This window comes from Vanacampus margaritifer, chromosome 20 (assembly GCF_051991255.1).
Source record: "Vanacampus margaritifer isolate UIUO_Vmar chromosome 20, RoL_Vmar_1.0, whole genome shotgun sequence".
In the NCBI taxonomy this organism is placed as follows: Eukaryota; Metazoa; Chordata; class Actinopteri; order Syngnathiformes; family Syngnathidae; genus Vanacampus; species Vanacampus margaritifer.
This window is the reverse complement of record NC_135451.1, coordinates 5,146,377-5,170,974: the sequence shown is the minus strand read 5'-3', so window position 1 is coordinate 5,170,974 and position 24,598 is coordinate 5,146,377. Positions and strand designations below refer to the sequence as shown.

The 24,598-nt window shown below is 41.6% G+C and overlaps 1 protein-coding gene across 5 annotated transcripts in view; it reads left to right on the top strand.

Moving 5' to 3' along the window:
- ctnnd2a (catenin (cadherin-associated protein), delta 2a) overlaps window positions 1–24,598 on the top strand; it is a 245,897-nt gene that overhangs the window by 173,602 nt on the left and 47,697 nt on the right. For all 5 annotated transcript variants that reach the window (XM_077554314.1, XM_077554312.1, XM_077554313.1 and 2 more), the window contains 2 exons: window positions 4,644–4,830; window positions 20,759–20,876. In XM_077554314.1, the coding sequence (XP_077410440.1) occupies window positions 4,644–4,830; window positions 20,759–20,876 (305 nt within the window). The remainder of the gene's footprint in view (window positions 1–4,643; window positions 4,831–20,758; window positions 20,877–24,598) is intronic.

Below are 24,598 nucleotides of genomic sequence, written 5' to 3'. Positions count from 1 at the left end.
AGGTATAAAAATTAGTGTGTTAATTTTGAGTTAATTTAAAATACCTTGAACGCCCATAATTTTTTTTAACGCACGATTAATGACTGCCCCTTACTTGGAAGGCCGGTAATGGGTGCATTCCAGTCGCAACACAGCAGACACGTCCATGCCAAAATTTAGCAGCAATAAATTTACTAATAATGCATATGTTTGTGGAGACTGGGGTCAAGTGGTATTTTACAATTTTTAAAATGTGCAGAATTTCACTGCTTAGTTCCTTCACGTTAAAGATTAGATAGCTCTTAATTTGAAAAGAAAAAGGCCCTGAGCTCTCACCAACGTCTTACAAATGCATTTATGCCATCTAGTGGCAGAAAAATTACCTCAACACAAATCAATTTTACAGTACAGTACATATTTTTCATTTTAATTCAATTTTATGAATTATTATGAAATTACTTTATCAATGACTAAAAAATGTAGCCATATTTCTTTTAGTTTAACATTTTTCTTCCTTTTTTTTATTTACCAAGAGTATGAAAAGTTAAATATTGCATTGTACATTTTGTTGTAGATTTGGAACAGATAGATAATTTGTGATTAATCGTGAGTTAAAATTTTAAGTCATGCGATTAATTACGATTAAAAAATTTAATCACCTGACACCTCTAATAATAATATAATATAATATAATATAATATAATATAATATAATATAATATAATATAATATAATATAATATAATATTAGCTCAGCTGGGTATCCATGTAAACAAAAACCCAAAATGCCTGGAAAAAAACATTTTTAATGTGCTGCTGTGCCTGTTTTAGTGACTATATTGTGCTTGCTGCTTGTGCAAATGCTCCTGACAGTGTGAGAAAAGTGAGAGTCTTGAGGGGTGAAAAAAAGCGGCCGATGAGCGCTAAGTGATGGCAAATGTTGCCATGAAAACCCACACACAGAAAGGTTCAAGCCCCCGGTTGGTGCCAAATAGCAGCAATGGTCATTGTCTTATCACCCTCTTTGTCCTTGTTATCCAGACAGTCAAACAGGCACACACAAGCAATTATTCTCTTTTATTCTCTCACTCATGCCTAATTTTACACAACTGCCACATTTTATTTATGCACAGATTTATTTATTTATTATTTTTTTATTTTTACATCTTTTGTTTTATCAATACAAAATGGTGCTACACAGTAACAATAATAAGGACACATTGATATTTTTCTCCTTAGGGAACAATCATAAATTATTTTTTTCAACCAAGAATGTTGTTTCATTTCATAAAGTGAGCACATTACTCAAGGCCTTTTTACTATTGCACTGGCACAAATACAAGCATTTTCCTTCTATAAACATTTCATTATAGCTCTGTTCAGACACTTTCTTGTGTCTTTGCACAGACCTTTTCAGTTGTGAACAGTGATGCCTGTAATATTAGATTAGATTAGATTAGATTAGATTCAACTTTATTGTCATTGCACGTCACAAGTACAAGCAACTCAATGAAGATTGCAAAAAAGAGTTACTTAAACATATGTGCATTTTCAAATAGCGGCTAATCTAACATATTACTATATTATCATATTACAGTCAAGTAATGAGACTATAGTTACTTTTCTAATAACAGTAAAATGTACTTTGGGGTAACTTTGAATAATATATTTTATTTATATATTGCTTCTCCATGTAAGTAACATCACAATTTGTGAGAATGACACATTCTACTCCACCAATGACAATGAAAACTGCACTTTTTTCACCCACGTTACCTCCCTCACACACGTATTTTAATTTAAACTAATGAATAATAAAATACAGAAAAGCACCTGATTCCTACCACCATAGTACTCACTAAAGTCACTGAACAAATAACTAAACATTATAGAACACGTAAGAATGGGAAACTGGTATTTACAGCTTGAACATGGTGAAAGGCATTGTGGGTCTATTCAATTTGTCTGAGGGAGTGACATCAGTGTCATCATGTGATCCAAAAAACATGGATCGCAGAGCAGTATGCATTCAAACTTAAAGAGAAAGAGAAAGTCACACCAGATTGTGTGAGAGCTGGAGATCCCCAATTTATCGTTATATTTATAAACAATGTTCATTATAAATGTTGTAAATAGTTACGTGTCACGTAAAAAAGACTGCTTTTAGTTTTATATTTAATTTTAAAATGTAATTGTTTTAAATTTATTTTATGACAGATGAGTGTTGTGTTTATTTTTATTTTTAATAAAAACCCACTTTATTCTTAAATCTTACTGTTAAAAATGCAATTCCAATTAAGTGGCAAAACTGAGTGTCTTTTTTATGTGAAGCGGGGTTGTTGGTAGTTACTGAATGTAACTATTAAGCAACTTTTAATCTAATTTAAACTAAAAAAAAATCATTAATTAAAGTAACTAAGTTACTTTTTAAAAGAAGATAATCAGTAAAGTAACTACAGTCATTTCTGGACTATAAGCCGCTACTTTTTTCACTTGCATTCGACACCCTGCGGCTAATACAAAGGTGCGGCTTAGCCATCAGATCACAAGGGGGTGCACTATAAAGGATGCGCAACAGCGTCGCGTAGAGCAAAACAAACCAAGTGAGCCCAAATACAGTAGGAGAGACAATTTGAGCCCTCATTAGGGAAAAGAAAGAAGCAAGAATCCGGTGCTGTAACATTAAAACACTTGCGGCTTACAGTCGGGTGCGTCTTATATGTGTAACAACCTCGAGTATTCCCCAAATTTAGCTAGCGCGGCTTATAGTCAGCTGAGCCTTATAGTCCAGAAATTACTATAAATTACTTTTTGAATAACTATGGCAACATTGGTCGTGAACCAGTAGTTTTAAGATTATTTGTTTGATGTGAGTTTCTCTTATGGAACAACGTTCGCTAGAAATCCTGATAACCATTTTGGCTAACAAAACTTTGTGCATATTCCTCAAAAGAAACAAAACTCACCATGGCAATACAACAAAGCATGTGTCATCTTTTGTCTCAATCTGTTCCTGCCTAAATTACTCAGCTTGTTTGACTGTCCTCCCCCTGTATTTTTTCATTGTCACCAACTTTGTCACCAGTACATGCAGTTGTTAACATTTTTGAATATGCAAATGCTGATTGCACTCATTAATTTGACATTTAATTTGCCAGTAAAGAAATGTCTCGTGTTTATTGCTTGTGTTTGCACATTGTTGTATCAGCGTGTAAAATGTGCGAACATGCACAGACTGTTAATGACAGCCTGTGTGCAATGTAGCCAAGGCACAAAATTACTTTTCAATGCATCACAAACATCCAGTCAATCTTAAGAACTGCTTCTAGGCTAAAAATAGGAGAAGCTATGTCAGAAAGTGATAAAAGTGTTTTTCCCTAAAATGCCAGCTGTAAAATCCTTCTCCAGTGTCTATTGCCGTCTCCATTTTGGCCTTGAGCCCAGTGGCTTCTCCTCAGTTTTAAAAGTTTCAGGCTGTCTTTGTTTGTCACATCAATGTGAGCAACAAGCTCCAACTTTTAACCTCACAAAATCCAATCAAATATTTGGCCCTGGACACCTCTGAGAGGTTCATGTCACCATCTGCTTAAAATTCCATCAAAAATGTGCCTCTAAATGTCATGTTAGCAGACAAAGAAGCGATGAGGAAGTACGTGGGAGCGAGTGCCGTCAGCCAGAACCACAAGAAAGTTTTAAAAGGCAGATATTTATAAATTAAATCAACTGTAAAGGACATCGAGTTTATTTTACACATTTTTGACAACTTGGAACTCGTATTTTCTAACTTCCTGTTGGGCGGCACTTTTATTTTGATAGAATAAGGACAAGGATAATGGCATATTGGATGGTAAATTCACAGTGCAAATTGAGGCTTTGGAAGACGTAAAACAGATTCAGAGGTGACAAATTCCACTACTTATCCCAGTTGAAAGGGGCAACAAGGTAAATAATTGTGCTTATCTCAAACGATTTATTTAGTAATAACATTTTGACATTTTACATTAACTCATTCACTCCCAGACATTTTCACTGAAGCAACCCCCTTCGCTCCCGGCTGTTTTACTGGATTTTGACTGATTTTGCAAGGCCCACAGAATATTGTGTTCTATTGCTATAAAAACGTGGAAACTACCAAAAGAAAGAGTAGCTTCTTTCATCAAGAAAAAAATTATATTTCTATCTATTTCCGTTTTGCAGCAATTAGCCTTAGAATATAACTAAGTTTCATCAATATTCACAAATCTGTTTAAAACACTGGGGAAAAGAGCTTTTTTGACACATATTCCTGGTTGATTTCTTATACTTTGCTGCCACCTACTAGCCGTTTTTGTAATGGCTACCATTGCTTTAAGCGTCCTCTTCAGGTCAGAGGCTGCATCAAAGCCTTCTGTATGCTCTAGCATAAAAAAAAAACTAATTTAAAAACAACAACAACCTATAAATACGTCTTTGGGACTGTGGCAATATTTAAAATAGAACGTGTTTATACAATTTTGGGAGCAAATGACTTCATCCCACTTTATATGTATGGAGGTAACGAGAACATGTATGGTGGCATGTTTGTTTAATTTTCTATCTCTTACAAGCCAAAAATTGAAAGAAAAAAAAAACCCATCAGACCATCTTGTAAATTTGTCATGTTAATGAAATTTATTTTTATCCGCAGGCGTGCTGTGGAACCTGTCGTCATGCGATGCCCTCAAGATGCCAATCATCCAGGACGCGCTGGCTGTGCTGACCAACAGCGTCATCATCCCCCACTCCAACTGGGATTCCTCCCCCAATCACCATGACGACCGCAAGCTCCAGCTTCATACTTCCCAGGTGCTCCGCAATGCTACTGGCTGCCTCAGGTAAAATCACCATGCAGGAAATTGACATACACAGGCATGTAGACATGCTAATTGTAACAAGTGGGTCAAGACGCACATACGCTTTCCTCTGTGTTTACATTTGATGCCTCAGAAACACTGTTTGTAAATTACCATTTCATTTTTTTGATTCCCTGCAGTCATAGTATAGCAGCATGCATAATTCATCATGGTTTTATTAACTTTGGCAGTGTGTTCTCCATTTTTCAGTTTTAGAGTAAAGACCCCGTTCCCGTTACGGGTACACACTACTTGTTATATGCATATATGTTTGTGATGTATTTCTTTTAAGGAATCATATATTTTTTTAAAAGGCATAAAAATCAATTAATCGATTAATTATGCTTGCAGATTTTTTTGTTTTTGTTTTAATGGTGTTGGTTTTAACAAGGTCATGTTGTGAAGTCAACTTCTCTTCAAGCAATTGTGGCAACATACTACTTGGCTGCCAACCAGCCAAGGGTGATGTTGGTTTTGTTTGTTTTCAAATGGTTTGCTGGCTAAAAAAGTGGAGATTGTACTTTAACTTTCAATTTAATACCAAATTGGTGTTGAACCTTCTGATGGAGGACCTTCATTACTTGAGTTATTCAGTTACTCGATAGAAATCCTGATAACCATTTTGGCTAACAAAACTTGCATATTCCTCAAAGAGAACCAATAAGCTGTTCATTCATTGTTGTGACGTTTAGTCACCAATAACAAAACTAATGCATGCTAGTCCCATTACTTTACTTAGTTACTTAGGCTTAGTTTTTAATTACTTTTTACTTACTCACTTTAGTTACTTTTAATGTGTTGTACCATTCCGCCCATTTTTTTTAAATTAGAACATTTAAATTAAGATTTTGTTAAATTTGAATTTATATCACATGCACTTATTATGTATATCAATATTATAATGAAATTATTATTATTATTATTTTTAAGTTGTGCATACTCATTTCATCTCTAAGTAAATTTCATAATGGATGAGCATCCATTATGAAATTTACTTAGAGTACTTTTAAATACATTTTTACTTCTAATACTATAAATGTATTTAATGTAATCTTTATGGTGGCTGTGTGGTTAGCACACCCACTTTATAGATACGAGTTGGGGGGTTTAAATCCAAGTTCCGGACTTGCATATCCACATTCCAAAAAAATGCTTCTTAGCTTAAATGAAGACTCTAAATTGTCGTTAGGTGAATGTGAGTGTCTGTCTAACTGCACCCCTGTGATTGGCGGGCAACAAGTCGAGGGTGTTTCCAGCCTCTCCACCCAAAGGCAGCCGGGTTGAGTTCCAGGTCAGCCGTTACCCTTGTGACAATAAGCAGTATAGAAATGAACACATGGGTGGATGGTTGTAATCTGAATTCTCTTCGTTTTTTTTTGGGGGGGGGGGGGGGGGCATTTCAGTGTTGCAGACATTCTTAGTCATCATGTACATATTCACGAATATTAAACAAATTTAAACTCATACTCCTTTTGAGTCTTGGCAACTTTTCCAGTTATACAAGTTCCCCAGTCTTTTTGATGTATCAGGCTGATAAAAGATGCTGTTGAAGCTTGACATCATGAAGTGACACCTGGCAGAAAGCTGCTAAATCTAGCGCTAAAGGTCACCTTTTACAAATCAAGAGCCATTTGGTCTTTGAATATATAAATATAAAATATATAGCATTTTTCTCTTAGTAAAAAGAGCATTCAGGAAATGCATTTGTAATGCTAAGGCTAATTTAGTTCTTTAAACAGACTATCAACAGCTTTTCCGTTTCTTATGTTTATTAACAATTAATATTTCAATTTCTCAATTAAGTTACATAATTCATGTTATGGATGCATACTGAGAAAAAAAAACTCCCAAAAGGCGAAAGTTAGATTTTACAAACTTGAATATCTCACATGTCCACTTTGCTTTCCCTCCATGAGTCATTTCCTTGATCAACCACAAACAGCTACAACATTAATCATCACTCTACGCACTCCTGTCAAGATACTTTAACAGGTAGCATTCAGCTAGGAAACATTTCAGAGGGATTTTTAGACTATGACTGAAAAGTTCATGTTTGTGCTTGGTGAAAGATGTGCATGCTGCAACTTTCCTCAACATGTCAAATATTGAACATTTGTAACGTTTCAGATGTTTGACATGCCACTCAAGAAAGAAAAACAACACTTAACAAAACAATTCAAAACTGGGAATAAACTCACTACAATAGGAATCAAGACATGACTTAGGGAAACGTGACTGATGACAACAGATGCAATCACCCCACAAGGATACAGCAAAAGACACGTGGCTTCAGGGGGCTGAAATCTAACGTGGAAACAGAAACCTAACGAGCAAGACATGAAAAAAGGCAAACAAGAAACACATGACAGAACAAAATTGAATCAAAACAAAGATCTTAAGCAGTAAACATGTGAAAGATTTTAATAAGTTTTGCATCCATATATCATTTATAAATGTTCCTTAAAAAAAATTCAACATAAAATTCTGCAGCAGACATTATTTAATCACATCCAAGGAGAGTTTTAAGATTTCTTCAAATTTTCTTATTTTATGTGCATGTTTCAGTTTGCGTGTGTCCAGTAGCTAATGGTACTGATGGGCCCATAGGTTATGTAATCAATTGACACACAAATTCACACATGCATACGCACACAAAACAAGAACAGATACACACACACGTTTATACATATTACGACTTATCATGCCAGACACTTGGTGTTCTGTGAATGCTTTTCAATAGCCTCAATTGAATGTTGTTTACCTCCCTGCAGGGTGTTGGTTCACAGCCAAGTCGCAGAGACAGAAAAAAAAATGCTTCCTGCTTCCACACTGTACACACTTTTCTGTCTGCGGTTCTGTTTCTGGGCTTATCGGGATCACAGCAACGCGCTCACACACACATGGGATGAACATTGGCATATTTTTGTGTGTGACAACTTTCAGCACAAGTTGTATTGGCCATTATTTATGGGCAGGGGACAACTTGTTTCTGCTCATATTTGAAGGGAAGACGGCAGCATTACTTTGTTTCCTGGCTTACTTTGTCTGTTTCTATTCGTTGCCTCGTGTCCAAAAACCGTTGACCAATTGTCACCAAAATTTATATGCATGGCCTGACTCATGGCCACAATATAAAAGTAATCGGGCACAATATTTTGGATTTGACATTAAATGTGAGCTCTTATGAGGAAAAGCCATTATCACTTCCAGAAAATTTTAAATGCAGATCGTATTTATATTTTTACGGGTTGAAGTGGACAAGAGTAGGAATGTGCATAAGAATTTTGGTGACAATTGGTCGTAGTTTTCAGACATTTAGCAAAGCTAAAGCAAATATTGAGTTGTTGGCCGAATGTTCAATATTTGCTTATTGGCCATCTACAAATTACTGTATATATTCCACCTTGACATACAGTAAATGGGACAAATCACTATAAATCAAATGAAAGTTTTTTTTGTTTTTTGTTTTTCATTCTGACTGCTTTAGTTGGTAAAAATGAGAGTCCTTTGGACATTACACATCACATTTGGCTGATACCTCTCATTATGGAGAAACCGGATGAAATAAATTATTAGAATTATTCACCAGAAATCCATCAATGCACTTTTTCTTCATTCTTTTTTCTCGTTGTGTAGTATATAGTCGTCTACCATCGCCAACTACTACAGCAATCAGAATGGGAGGTGTTTTCATTGAATTTTGGTGAATGTTTACTTGCACTCAGTTTCATCATGTCTTTAGTAAGTAATGGCCAATCACTTCCAGTGACTAAAGCAATCAAAATGTTGTGTTTTCATTTATTTTTGGTCAATATTTTTGTCACTTAAACGTCTCTTATTTCTCTATAGTATCATTAAAGTGGAAGTCAACCTTAAACATTTCTTGACAATAATATGTTACATGTGACCTTACTAGTTTAAACACGCCATTCTGATTAATATTACATTTGTGGAAAATGAGTTATGAAGCAAAATCCAGCCATTTTTATCCATCTCAGAGGGTGGCCATTTTGCCACTTGCTGTCTGTCGATTGAAGATGACATTAATGTTGCTCAGGTCTCAGATAACAACTAATCACAGCTCAGCTTCAGAAAATAGGTGAGCTGTGATTGGTTGTTACTTGAGACCTGAGCAACATTGATGTCATCTTCATCTTGACTTTGCGTTTAGGTGAATATTTATTGAGTTCTAACAAATAATTTCATCCAGTTTCTCCTCAATAAGAGATATCACCCCAAAAAAAAATAATAATAATAATAATAATTGTCCTACACATACTACACGTGATATAGTCGCAAATGTAGCTTAGAGGTGTAGAAGCGTGTCAAGAGCTCAATGTTAAGCCAATATCCAACATCCGGCCCACTTTTATCTGCTAGCACAGACAATGTCACCGGCAGCACTGCATTCAACAGTATACCACCGATATGAAGAACTCCTCCAGGCCCTGCGACATCCTCATGACCATGTCCTGCTAAGAAGCAGTGTGAAGTATACTTAGTAATAGTAATATTTACTGATTTGGCCGAAAAAAATTGATGAAATTGAAAATGCAAGCTAGTTTCATTATCCTGATAAAAAAAAAAAAATACATAAAAGAGAGTTTTTGTGTGAAAAATGGTCCATCCTGGCAAAATTAGTTCCTTAAATGTCTCCTACTTGCTCCCACTAAGACACCCACTTACATGCAGGCGTATAATTAATATTCGGATGAATCGAGACTGAGCGTCATCACAATGAGCTTGTCATTTGACTGGTTTTATGTGTGTTGGATTGTGTTGTGAGCCAACTGCTGATGACCCTCTACTGTCCTCAATTGCACACACTCGCACACTGTGTCGAGCCACCTCACGCCAGCTGCTCTCATGTCACTCGGTGGTCATTTGTTCTTTGAGCGACATTAGAAAGCCATCTGCCAACCATTCATTTGTGTCCATGTGTTTCCTGTACACGTTGGATGCTAGCTTGCATGAATAACAATGCCATAAAGGTAATCAAAAAGAAACGATCAATTTCCAGAGAAAATAGATACTCTATTTGTCCACTGAGAGGCAGGGTGTTTATTTGGTTCTATTCGACTGAGGGAAAGTTCATTCTGAGTCTTGCTGGATGGATTGTTATCAAAACACGACATAAATTTCTTGGACTGCACCTCCTGAGACACGGAATTCAAGTGTGCCATTCTTTTCCATTGCCACTGATGTATTAAGTGAAGTGACCCTCAAATCTACCTTTAAAAACACTTGAAAGATTGGATAGTTCTTAAGAGCTCCTTGAATTCAAGATAGGAACTACCGTATAATGGAATCCCACTTGTGCAGTTCTTGGTGAAATGTCCTCCTAAAACAATCTATTTTAAAATGTTTTGGTAAAGGTAAAGTGGTAACCTCTTCATCCCTCTTCAGTTATTTGTCGCTATAATGTCACCTCTTTGCTGCACATATTATGCAGAACAGGCTTAGTGCGTGAAAATCACCTGACCTACTTTCCCCAAAAGCATTGATCAAATGTTATTTATTACACGGCAGGTGTGTTTGGACTGACATATTTTTTAAAATTACATGATGTATAGTCTAAGAAACGGCGTGTAATTTATCAGTCTGAAAATAAAGGTGGTTTGAATTGTGAATGGGATGCTTAATCATGTTCTGTCGTTCTTCTCGCTGGGCAATTATTTAATGACGCAAGCTAATGAGTTCGACTGAATTAATGAGGAGTGACATCAGATAGGACGAGGTGCAAGTCAATAATGGAATAGTTAAAGATTGGAGATTACCAGTTAAATTCAAAGAAATTGCCTGGCACTTTATCACGGACGCACACACACCGCATACACACACTTAATTGACAGGCAGCCTATAGGTGCTCTCATTTCCTTTCTCACTGGTGCATTACGCATAGAATTTTCCATCTGAATTGGGCACACAGTGAGACCATGACATGCTGGTTTGGGTTTCACATTCCAAATGGTGCATCACTTGAACCGATGATCCAAGTGGTTATGGTGACATCTCACCATCTCAGCGCCTCTTCATCCTCAAGCACAACCCAACGTGTGTTGCAAGACACATTTGCAAAGCCAGAGATGTTTTATCAGGGAGGAAAATATATCATCTTTTTACCCTGTCAGTTCTAATTTTGTCAAATTAGGACCTAAACTCAGACAAGAGCTGAACATATGGAGGTACAGCTTACATGGATGAAAACGTGCATGGAAAAGTAGGGACAGGAAGCCTTTACGATGTATTGTAATGACAAGTGTCACTCAGAAACTCTAGCTTGGGCAAGGCACAATTGTATATGACAGAATAAAGGCCTATATGACAAAATAAGAGTGCCCAGACTAAGACTGACTAAAATGGTAAATGGACTGCTTTTTGGAAAGCGCTTTTTTTTAACTACATCACATTTGACCATTCGATTTTAAATATAAAAGGGACAAAACAGCCATCCATCCATCCATCTTCTTAACCACTTGTCCTCACAAAGGTTACGGGGGCGCTGGAGCTTATCCCAGCTGGCTTTGGGCAGTAGGGGGGGTACATCCTGAACTGGTTACCAGGGGCCACAACATGCCTTGTGAAAATTAGGTTATGTATACACGTAGCCGGGTTTTTTGCAAACGGGAGATATTTTTCTGCGGCTTGCCCTGTCATCCACACGTCCGCGGGAATGTTTTCATTACAAACGACGGTTTCTAAAAACTCCGGCCGTGGTCGCGTGTGTCCATTAGTAAACGAAGTTTTACGTCTTCCTCTACACACGTCACTCTCAATCACATACCTCAAGTTGTTAAAAAAGAAGAAAAAAAAGGCAGCGTGGATTGGCTTGTTAAAAAAAGAAGTGAAGCATTGTGAAGATTTTGTATTTATCCTCTTTGTTTCCCCCTATGCTCAGTTTATGATGTACTCATTGACTGTTTACAAGTATTTTTTTTAATTAATAATTAAAAAGTCCTGTGTGCGCCGACAGCATTGATCCGCATATATACAGATCAGAGGTTGACAGTCCGTGCTTGTGTGACGTATGGTGAAGTCACGTCAAGAGATGAGTAGTAATTGGCTAACTACTACCACCTAGAGGCTTGGCATGCATCTCACTGTAGGCCCAATTTATGGAGGTGGCGTCGCCAGACGAAGGCGTACTCTGATTGGATAGGGGAACTGGGGAACTGTTGCCACCTTAAGGTCTGGAATTGTTATGAACGTACTTAAAAACACATTAATGCGGTTAACGGTGGATGGGTTTTTTTCTACAAACGTGGTGGAGTGGACACTATTTTTTTTACAGAAGGAGGGAAATATTAGATTTTAAAAATACCCTGCTACGTGTGTACATGGACTTAAACTGTATTAAAAAACTAACCACCAGAGGGTGCTAGAACTGCACAAATGGAAATCAACCAGACTTTCTTAACAGATGTGCTGCTTTATCGTGACATGACGAAGAGGATAAACTGTAGCAGTCACGATATCACGATATCGCCATATTGCCACCATAATCCAACCCAAAACACAGTCATAACAAAATTTGCATTTTTGGTTCCCATAATTGCAGAAAAACCTGCTTCACCAAAAATAAGATGTTTTAAATGGAATTTGCTTTTGGCAATCTCTGCATTAACTTGTCTTGATATTAATCAAGAACCAAACTCCATGAACCAAAGCAGCTTTGAAGGCTTTATTGCCTCATTTGCGTGCCTGTCGCTACATATTATGCAGAACAGGCTTAGTGTGTGGAAATCACCTGTAGGGTTTAACCAAAATTGTAAATGAGGATACTGATAGGGTGTCGTAAATGCAGCTTTTGTTTTTTTGGAGGAAGTATTTCTATCTCATCATTTGGCCTTTCCCCCTTTCTGACAAACGTTCATGGTGTTTTTTTCCTCATGTTTTAGTACAGAAAACGATTAGGGCCAGTGAAGAGGGGAAAAAAAGGTTGTCAGGATTCTGACTTTATTCTCAGCATTCCGACTTTAAAAAATTCTGAGAATAAAGTCAGAATTCTCACTTTGAAGTCAGAATTCTGAGAATAAAGTGGGAATCCTGCCAACCCTTTTTTATGTTACTGGCCCTAATCCGCTTCCATATTTTAGATTGTAGGCTTGTTTTTTTGTTTTGTTTTTTTCGTAACACGTGACCCAGATGAGCAGTTTGGCGTGGCGTGGGGAATACACCTGTTTTTCAAAAAAAAAAATAATAATAATAATAATAATAATAATCTTTCAGACTCTGATGGTAAATAAAATATTTTTGTTCACTCTATGACATCTGTGGTACCTGGTCCAGAGCAGATCCAGTTCTCCTTTTAAACATTTAAAAAGTCAAGCAAGCGTCTTTATTACTCCAAATTTAGTGTTGTCCATAGGCGCTGTTTCCCAACGACTGCAGAAAATTGTCACTTTGAAGCCAGTTATGCAAAATGAGCTTGTTTTTCCATTAGCATTCAGAGCTGGTGAAAACGACTTGACCTTCTCTTGGAAAGCCAGAAGCATTAGACGTTAAGTTTTAATTGAGTTCTTGTGTCTTTCTCTCACCTCATTCTCATCACAACAATTAAGGATTGCCCTCATTTCATAGACTAGTCAAAGAGCTGTGATCTCTTTATAATGCCACCATGATGAATGGGACTCCGCTACATGCCATCAATACATTTCTATTGTATGTCATATCTGCTCACCTATATGGCAAACTCTTGGCGCGATTGACTAATTAGTTTGATAATTCTTATGATGCTTATTGGGTTTCTGCAAACCCATCATGGTGGAATTTCATTAGAACTGTAATTAAAGGGTGAGCATATATATAATCAAGGGAAAGTAAAGAAGAAAGAGCAAAAATTAAAGAAAAAAGCACAACTATTGAGTTTCTGTCACGGCTTGAGAAGGGAGGACCCAGATGCAGTGAGGAAGGCGAGCCACGGCAGGGATGCGGACAACTTTGATTTAATGTGGCGATAATCGCAAACACAAAATCGCGCACACAGGCGGACAAAAGTAAACACACTCAAAATCACGCACACAGGCGGACAAAAGAAAACACTCAAAATCACGCTCACAGGCGGACAACAAACAAAACCAAAATCACGCTCGATGGTGGCAAAAAGGCAAGTCATGAGAAGCAGGAGAAAATTCTTGTGGGAGCGAAACCAGTCGGGTCAGGAGAGTAGCGTCTCGAGGTAATCACCCGACACTCCTTGCTGTGTCCATCAGGCTTATATTGAGGTCTGATGGCATGATGGGCAGCAGGTGTGTATGGTGGGTGGAGCCCACCAGCTGACCCAAATCATGACAGTACCCCCCCCTTAACGACGCCCCTAGGCGGACCACCCGGCGCCGATGGGTATGCTAAATGGAAATCCCGAACGAGGGACTGGTCCAATATCCAGGAGCGGGGAACCCACTGGCGGTCTTCGGGTCCGTACCCCTCCCAATCGACCAGATACTGAAACCCTCTGCCCCGCTTTCAAGAGTCCAGAATGTCCCTTACTGTGTACACCGGCTGCCCCCCCACGACCCGGGGAGGCAGCGGCGCCGCGGTCGGCGGGCACAAGGGGCTGGCAGAGACAGGCTTAAGCAGGGACGTGTGGAACACTGGGTGTACCTTGAGAGTAGGGGGCAGGTTGAGCCGGACCGCTACCGGGTTGACCATAGCGTTGACCTCAAACGGGCCGATGAACCGCGGCCCCAGCTTCCTTGAACTCCCCGCCAACTGTAGGTCCCTAGTTGAGAGCCACACCTTCTGACCCGGTCGGTAGAGCGGTGCCGGAACCCGGTGCCTGTCCGCGAGCCGCTTGTTGCGTTCCGAGGTGCGGCACAGGGCCTTCCTAGTGTCTTGCCAAACCCTGCGAGCCCGGCGGAGGTGGGTCTGGACTGAGGGAATGGCAACACCGCCCTCCTGGGAAGGAAACAAGGGGGGTTGATAGCCACAGGCCGCGTTGAACGGGGACAGGCCTGTGGCCGAGCACTCGAGAGTGTTGTGGGCGTATTCGACCCAAGGGAGGTGGGATGCCCACGAGGAAGGGTGCTGATGGCACACACATCGAAGCGCTGCCTCCAAATCCTGGTTGGCACGCTCCGTCTGCCCATTGGATTGGGGGTGGTAGCCCGACGACAGGCTAGCCGTAGCCCCCAAGGACTTGCAAAAGGCCTTCCAAACCCGGGACACGAACTGGGGCCCCCTGTCGGAGACGAGGTCCGCTGGAATGCCGTGGATCCTGAAAACGTCTTTTATCAGGATATCCGCCGTTTGTAGCGAGGTGGGCAATTTGGGCAGGGCGATAAAGTGGGCCATCTTTGAAAACCGGTCCACCACCGTCAGGATTACCGACCGCCCGTTGGAAGTAGGTAGTCCGGTAATGAAATCCAGGGCCACATGCGACCAAGGACGGTGGGGAATGGGCAGGGGTCGGAGCTGGCCGGATGGCTTCAGGCGGGAGGACTTATTACGGGCACACACCGTGCAGGACGTGACATAGTCCTGGACGTCTTTGCGCAGCCCAGGCCACCAAAATCTCTGTGCTACCAAGGACAGCGTGCGCCCCACCCCAGGGTGACATGCTACCTTCGACGCATGCCCCCACTGCAGTACTTCCTGCCGAAGGTTTGTGGGCACGAACAACTTGTCTTCAGGGCACGCGACCGGGGTCTGCGTGTCGTCCGCTGCATCCGCCACCTTCCGCTCCACTTCCCACCGGAGGGCTCCCAATACTCTGTCCTCCGGGACAATGGTTTCGGGTGGAGACCCCTCGGCGGCTGGACTGTGTATTCGGGACAAGGCGTCTGGCTTGGTGTTCCGGGCTCCTGGTCGGTAGGTGATGGTGTAATTAAATCTGGTTAGGAACAGGGCCCAGCGTGCCTGGCGGGGATTCAGCCTTCGGGCGGACCGGAGGTACGCCAAGTTTTTGTGGTCAGAAAAAATCTGGAAAGGTTCCGCCGCGCCCTCCAGCCAGTGCCGCCACTCCTGCAACGCAAGGATAACGGCCAGCAGCTCCCGGTTGCCCACGTCGTAGTTGCGCTCAGCCTGGTTGAGCCGGCGCGAGAAGAAGGCGCATGGGTGTAGCCTCTGGTCCTCCGGGGACCGTTGGGATAACACTGCCCCCACTCCTGTCTCTGAAGCGTCGACCTCGACGATAAAGGGAAGAGTCTCATCGGGGTGTGTCAACACCGGGGAACGCGAAAATAATACTTTTAAATTGACGAATGCGGCCTCTGCCTGTTGGGTCCAAACAAACGGAATTTTGGTGGATGTCAGTCTTGTTAGTGGTTCTGCTTTTAAGCTGTAGTTGCGAACGAATCGACGGTAGAAGTTTGCGAATCCAAGGAACCTCTGTAGGTGTTTCCTGGATGTGGGAGTGGGCCACTCGACCACGGCCTGGATCTTCGCTGGGTCGGCTCTCAATCGACCCTTCTCCACAATGTAGCCGAGGAATTGGACTGAACTGGCGTGAAACTCACATTTTTCGGCTTTTACATACAGCCGGTTTTCCAGCAGTCGTTCCAGGACCAGCCGAACATGTTGTCGATGTTCGGTTTGATTTCTTGAAAAAATCAAAATGTCGTCCAGGTAAACAAAACAAAAATGATTGAGCATGTCGCGCAGGACGTCATTAATGAATCCCTGGAACACGGCGGGAGCGTTTGAGAGGCCAAACGGCATCACCAAGTACTCAAAATGCCCAATAGGTGTTTTAAATGCTGTCTTCCACTCATCGCCCTCCCTTATCCTCACTAGATGGTAGGCACTGCGAAGGTCCAGTTTGGTGAATACCGTGGCTGAATGTAAGGGAGCAAACGCTGAGTCCATTAGCGGCAACGGATATTTGTTCTTGATAGTTATGTCGTTCAGACCACGGAAATCGATGCACGGGCGTAGGGTCTTGTCTTTCTTTTCCACGAAGAAGAACCCCGCCCCTAGCGGTGACTTGGAAGGCCGAATCAGTCCGGCCGCCAGGGACGTGGTGAGGTACTCCGTGAGGGCTTGACGTTCCGGCTTGGCGATCTGATATAGGCGTGTACCAGGCAGCGGTGCCCCAGGAACCAGTTCTATTGCGCAGTCATAAGGTCGCTGTGGAGGGAGAGACATGGCCCGGTCCTTGCTAAACACCTCCCGCAAGTCATGGTATTCTGCCGGTACCTCATCCAGGTTAATCTCCTCTAACGTGGCTTTGGCTGGGCCACGGTGATCATCCACTGCTGACTGCAGGCAATGCGAGTGACAGAAAACACTCCATCTCTCCACCCTGGGAATGCCCCAGTTAATGTCCGGGTTATGCCTGGCCAGCCAAGTCAGGCCCAGGACCACTGGGGCCGACCGGGATGGCATAATGAGGAACTGAACGGTTTCCACGTGGTTCCCCGATAGACGCATCTGTAGGCTCTCCGTTCGGTGTGAAATCACACCCAGGGTGCGCCCGTCGAGGTCGCGCATCTCCTTGGCTCTCTTGAGTTCAACCACCGGGCATTTCAGGATGTCCACCATCCTCGGGTCAATAATGCATTCATTATTCAGAGCCGCTCTCCTCCCAGCTGCAAAGGCTCCGCGCCATCTCTGGCAGGCGTGCATCGCCATGAAGCGTTGGGAGGCGGGGTGTCGACGAAGCGCCCCGCGGACGTGGCCGACACCGGCTGAGCAGACGTCTCCGCTGCCTCCGGTCGTCGCTCCTCCTCCCGTTCCCGCCGTCGCTCCCGCAACCGGTTATCCAACCGGATGGCCAAGCCGATGAGCTCCTCCAGCGTGGACGTCTTGTCCCGTGCCGCCAGCTCATCCTTAATCCGCGGGTTTAGTCCCTGCCGGAAAATTCCGCACAGCGCCGCGTCGCAGTAACCACTCTCGGCGGCCAAAACCCGGAAAGAGATGGAGAATTCCGCCACGGAGGAGCCGGCTTGCTGGAAGTCCAGTAAGCGGCTGCCTGCTTCTTTCCCTCTTACTGGGTGGTCGAAGACATTACGGAATTCAGTCAGGAAGGCAGGAACTGAGGCTCGGAGCTCCGGGTTGGTTTTGCTGGCCGCCATCGCCCATAATGCTGCCTGGCCGGACAGCAAGCTCATAATATAAGCAACTCTGGAGCCGTCGTCCGGGAAGGTGTACGGCTGTTGGTCGAGGACCAGGCTACACTGATGAAGAAACTGGTCACACCCACCAATCTCGCCAGCGTAGCGGGGGGGATGCGGAATATTGGGTTCCCGGAAGACAAGATTGCCTGCTGATCGGGAAGTGGGGAAAACAGGAGACGCTCTGGCAGGTCGTGAGTCTTCCGCGGCCGTGGATTCCGGTCTCCGCTCCATCTTTAAGGTGAGCGATCCAATCTGTGCAATTAGTGCCGACATCACCTCCTTTAGATCCTGGAAGTATTGCTCGTGCCGGCCGAGCAAGTGTCCATGGCTGGCCAGGACCTGGCGCGGGCTGTTGGGATCTGCGGGGTCCATAGTTGGTCGGGTGATTCTGTCACGGCTTGAGAAGGGAGGACCCAGATGCAGTGAGGAAGGCGAGCCACGGCAGGGATGCGGACAACTTTGATTTAATGTGGCGATAATCGCAAACACAAAATCGCGCACACAGGCGGACAAAAGTAAACACACTCAAAATCACGCACACAGGCGGACAAAAGAAAACACACTCAAAATCACGCACACAGGCGGACGAAAACAAACACAAAATCACGCTCACAGGCGGACAACAAACAAAACCAAAATCACGCTCGATGGCGGCAAAAAGGCAAGTCATGAGAAGCAGGAGAAAATTCTTGTGGGAGCGAAACCAGTCGGGTCAGGAGAGTAGCGTCTCGAGGTAATCACCCGACACTCCTTGCTGTGTCCATCAGGCTTATATTGAGGTCTGATGGCATGATGGGCAGCAGGTGTGTATGGTGGGTGGAGCCCACCAGCTGACCCAAATCATGACAGTTACTCAGTATCCGCTATAACATTACTGATGACAATAGTGGCCGAAGGGGCCACCTTAAGGCAGGTGGCGCCCCCACCCACTATCTCCACTATAAACGATTCTGTATTCATATTGGCATATGTAACAGAAGATGGATCATAGCAAAAGCACAGAGCCTTTTTTGGACTCGATGAAAATGAAAAACAATTGATCTTTTTCAGCAGTTCTTATCAATGCAGTGCTTTTTTAAAGCACGTCATTCAGAAAGACTGAACATCAATAGTCAAAGTCAGTTGGTATTTCAAGGTCTGAAAGCAAAATATTGTGGAATTAGACTTGCGCCAAACTTTCAAAGCAAGTACAATAATAATAGTTCAGCCATCCATGTATTTTCTAGTGCCATGTCTTTGTGCGAGAGGTGTGGTACACTGGGGACTAGTCGTCAGCAAACTGTAGGGCACATGGAGACAAACAACCATTCATGCTTACAGGTGTTTGTTAAGAAATTAGAATATCCTCAAAGTTAAATCATTTCCGTAATTTCATTCAAAAAGTCAAACTTTCATAGATTATAGATTCAGGGCCCACTACTTAAGGGATTTAAATAATTGATCTGTTTATTTTTACATTATTTGGGCTTCCAGCTCATAAAACCCACAAAAACAGGATGTCAAAAAATTTGAATAATGGGAAGAAATCACTATGCATACTTCCCAGTGTTTTGCATGCATAAAAAGGATGGATGAATGAATGATATCTTGAGTAGTTGGGTGGGAATCCCGTTGCCCTAATCACTGCCTTCTTGCGCTGTGGCATTGCCTGGGGGTCCTTGAAGCCCAGGCTTTCTTGATGTTTGCTATCAGCTCTTTCCTCTCGTAATACAGTACTGTCAAGTACTCTTTGTTTTTGGGTCTGGTGACTGTGTACCCAACCAACCAATCACAGCAAGCCCAGGCTTTCTTGATGCTTGCTGTCAGCTCTTTGTTTTTGGGTCTTGTGGCCCTCATTTTCCTCTTGATAGTACTGTATTATGAGAGGAAAATGAAGGCCACAATACAGTACTATCAAGAGGTAAATGAGGGCCACAAGACCCAAAAACAAAGAGCTGACAGCAAGCATCAAGAAAGCCTGGGCTTGCTGTGATTGGTTGGTTGGGTACACATCAGCAGCTGTAGCTGATATTCTTCCTGACTAAAGGAGGCAGTGAAGAGCGTCAACGGCGAATGAACAACACTGAACACTACAATAGAAGTAGAAAATATTGTTTTCCCCTCCTCAATAAACTATCAACCATAACAGTTTGGGATGAATAATCTACATACATACATTTAGCAAAGTAAATAAGACACAGAATTGGAGGGGTAGAAAACACTGTTTTCGACAGCATTTGCTCATCCGCCATGTTTTTTTTGGGGTGCGGACCGTGTTCATGAAGGTGCCATAATTTACAAATTGCAGAAAAAAATGTGGGCAGTGTGGACGCCGCGCGGGCACGTGGATGCGGAAATTGTGTCATTTCACCGTGTGAAGCCGTGCGGGCCTCACGGACGCAGCAAGCATTAACCAAACTTGAGCCCACATAGAATTGAACTGTATAGAATGTGCCCCAACAGACGATCTTGACGATCTTTCGGCTTTATGAGATCGTCAACACGATCAAATATCGTCATATTGCCCACCCCTACCATCTGCTAATATAAACTAAGCAGTATTGTGAAATAATTAAGTAGCACTGGTGTGAGAATTTAATGTGAAATTCAGCTACCACCTGTCAGAATTAAAGGGCTTCCTTAGTACGTGTTTTAAATTGAAGCAAAACTTCGGGGCATGCATGGACTGAGATGTATCCAGAATTGTTTGGAAATTGAAAACTCTGCAAGCTTCTCACCCGAGAATCTACCTTACTGTCACTCTGCTAATACCTCGTCTTATCTTGCCTCCTCACAAACTCACCGTTTAGTGGCATTTTGCATTTGCGTTTGACAAAACACACTCTGACCACTTAGTCGGCATGTGTTTCTTCCAGGAACGTCAGCTCGGCAGGTGAGGAGGCGAGACGGAGGATGCGAGAGTGTGACGGCCTGACGGACGCTCTGCTCTACGTCATCCAGACATCTCTGGGCAGCAGTGAGATTGACAGCAAGGTGTGTGTTCAAATGTTGTTTTTTTTTCATTTCTTTCTTTCTTTCTTTCTTTCTTTCTTTCTTTCTTTCTTCCTTCCTTCCTTCCAGACATGTCAAGAACCACATAAGCAACACATTACAAACAATATACTGTACACACCAATCAATACATTACCAACGTTATTTTAGTTAACTAAAACGAAAAAACTAAAACAAAATGTCAAAAAACATTTTTGTTAACAAAATAAAATGAAAACGAAAATGCTTTTTAAAAACCGAAAACTATCTGAAGCTACATTTTACATTTACAAAATTAACTAACTATAATTATAGCTTTGGTAATTAATTTAAGACATGAGCCTTTGGGGTTTATTTTAAATGTGAGTGAAGTATATTTATTTCAATATTAACCAGAATAAGAACGTCTGAAAGAGTGTCGCACAGAAGTGACGTCATCTCGCAGCAGCCAATAGAAAAGCACCTTCAGAGGACGTCACGCCTAGCTGACAATTTTGTGTGTTTGACTTTTGGCTCCAATGGCTCGCCTTGCCTGCTTTTTCATTTAACTTAGCCGAAATGCAACACTAGGTAAGAAGTGTGCTACTTTTTTTTCCCATTTTACCGTGGTATTTATTAAATCTTGCACTAAAGTAATACTTTTTTTTATGAAAATAATACTAAAACTAACTAAAACTTAACTAAAATTGTGAATTATTTTTGACAGAGCCGCCCTGAAAACTAACTAAAACTAACTAAATTTAAAACACTAAACTCAAAACGAAATAAAAACTAACTATGATGAAAATTCCAAAACTATAATAACCTTGTACACCACACACTTACATACTTTTCAAGATCCCCGAAATATTGCTGTGATGTATTTCACTTTAGTGTTACTAGGGGGCATTTTTGCATGTGTGGATTGCTATGGTATGCTGTTTTGTAGTCTTGGTTTGGCAGCCAGATTCTTTTTTTTAGGCACCACAACCGTAAGTGGCTCAAACAGTGGTACGTTTTAATAATTTGTCCTCACTGAAATTTAGTGTGTTCCTCATGTGTAGAAGTGTGTCACCTCCATACTAAGTTTGGTTTAAATTGTTGTTTAATTAACAAATCTACCAACAGCAATCCGAACACAAACCTCTTGCTTCCACACTTGAGGGTAATGAAATTCTACAAAGACTTTTGCCAGGGCAGAACATTTCCAATTTGGATCATCACCAAAGTGCACACCATCTTACATAGCCACCATCTACATATGTTTACTGTATAAACTGTATCACAATGTTTTAATGACATATTGTGAAGTCCCCTCAGGCTTTTGATCTATATAGTGAAATAGTAATGATAGTAACAGTAATCACATTTTACCGATTGCCCAGTAAAAAAAAAAAAAAAATTAAAATGGGTAATATTTCACTCCTAGTAGCCAAAGAGAGTTTATTCTTTGAACATTTTCCTGTGTGTGATGTTCCGATTGGACCAGGCCTGCAGCGTACGTGCGCTCGTGTCAAAGTATGTGTTGGCCAGTCGATATCGCATAAACAATGTTGTGGCTGGCTGGCTTCTCAAGGTCTCCCTGTCTGCCAGGCTCTCTAAATGGCCTCCCTTAATCACTGTTTATCCGCCCGCTCCTCTCCAACATCTGACTGCAGCCACCAGAGGAGAGCAGCCTTTGCCTCGCTAACAAAGACTGATTGGCAGGTGAACTCGCTGGCGGTTATTAGCAAAATAGCCATAAATGATAGTTGCTGGCTCCTTTGCTTCAGCGGTTAGACTGGTGGACTAATTTAGTCAATGTGAATGTGTGAGTGCACAAATAATGTAACCACTGTGAAGCGTCTTTGAGTGTCCAAAAAAACGTGGTATAAATCTAATGCATTAGTCTAGATATGGTGTTGTGTTCTAAAATACTCGGAATAATTGGCTTCAGTTCATGAGTGTTTAATGTAGATTGGTAAAAGCAGAATCTCTAAGTATGAAACAAAGTCACTCAACAAAATCAAAATTGTATTGCACCATTTTGAGAGATGTTTCAAAACTAGTTAACCAAATTATTAAAACCAGTTATGAAACAATGAAAACTTTAACCACAATAATAAACACTATGTTCTAATTGGGGTTGCATCAGTCCAATAAAAGACAATTTGATACGTATCTCGATACATGGGGTGTGATCTGATGCATGGACGCTAGTTTTAAATTCACGGCTTTTTCAATGTAAATAAGTTCATTGCTTTAAATAATAATGTTAAAAAATGTATATGTTATTAACAAAGGTTTGTTAATTGTTTGGAAGGTAGAAGACAATTTTATATATGTTTAAAGGAAAAATAATATTGTTTAACAAACTTCCGGTTTCTGATAACGCACTTCCGAGACGCCATCTTTCGCGAACAGAGAAAACGCAGGAGCAGAGCTTAAACATTATCCTGTGCCATCCACTTAGAATGGACTATATGCCACAGAGGAGGCGGGTCTTCCGACTTCCGGGTTTTCACCCATCAACTTTGTTTCCGTTTCCGGTTTGCGACGTGTGGGCTGCGTCCCAGTACTTGCGCTTCCGCCTTTGTGCCCCTCGGTTGCGCGTTCCCGTCGACGGGTGCGAGGCTTCGAGTGTGTAGTGGCTGTCTCAGTGTCCGAAGCATTTCAGATAGTCGAGATGCCCTCCCGCCGATGAGCGGGGGGGGTGGGGGGGGGATGGGGCGCAGGGGTGGGGGTGCGAGTGTTGGAGTGGCCGGAAACGGCGCTGATGTGTAAAACCTGGAAGTCGGAAGTCCGTGGCATCTACCCCATTATCAGGCAGGAATGCCGCAAGTTTCATTTTATTATACTTTATGCTTACTAGCATGGATATTAATGCTTATTTTCGTCGATTTGTTATCGTAATGTAATCAATGCATTTTATGTTTTTGTATTGGCGTTACAGTGTGTATGTATTTTGTATTATTGTATTTTTGTATTTACAGTTTTCACCACAGGATTATGAAGACAATTAAACACGCTTCATCTGCACTCCAGGGTCTTCATTTGTGGTTTAGCTTGGTGTCACCAACATCTTTGTTGAAAACACTATAAGGATTGAATTTAATGCACTTACGTCTTTTATTGTAAATCAAAACCAATTTTCAAATTCCTATTTGTTACACCCCTAGTGTAATTAATATGTCGCTGATAGTGTCATGCAAATGAGCATTACCCGATTTTGCAGACCATTATGCGCACCGTATTATTAGGCACAATACTAATGAATGATTTTTTTCATTTGTGCATAAGGCGCACCATGTTATAAGATGATCTTAGTGAAGCATTGTTTGTTAGTTTATTCTAATTGTACCGTATGCTTATTTAATAGATTTAGCGTTATTATGCTATGGTCACACCGGATGCGAAATATTGGGTACTGCTGCATGTCTTGCTTTCTTTTGTTCGCCGTGCAACCACATTGGGGTTTGCAGTGCTCTTCCGAAACACGAGCAAAAAAAAAAAGTTTGAAGATCACGAGTCAACCTGGTGATCTTCAAACTTTTATTGGAAGCTGGCAATGCCGTTTATCTCGTGGTCTCGCGTTGTAATGTTGGGGCCGCCAAAAATGCTCAGGTTGCTTTCGGTCTGACCACAGCATTTGGTTAGTAGGATTACATTTCCCATGGTTCCTAGAAGCAGGAAGTAATTGTAGTTGTGTTATGACGAAAAGATAAACGCCTGCTATCATTTAGTTGTGGATGTGAATGAGAACGCGA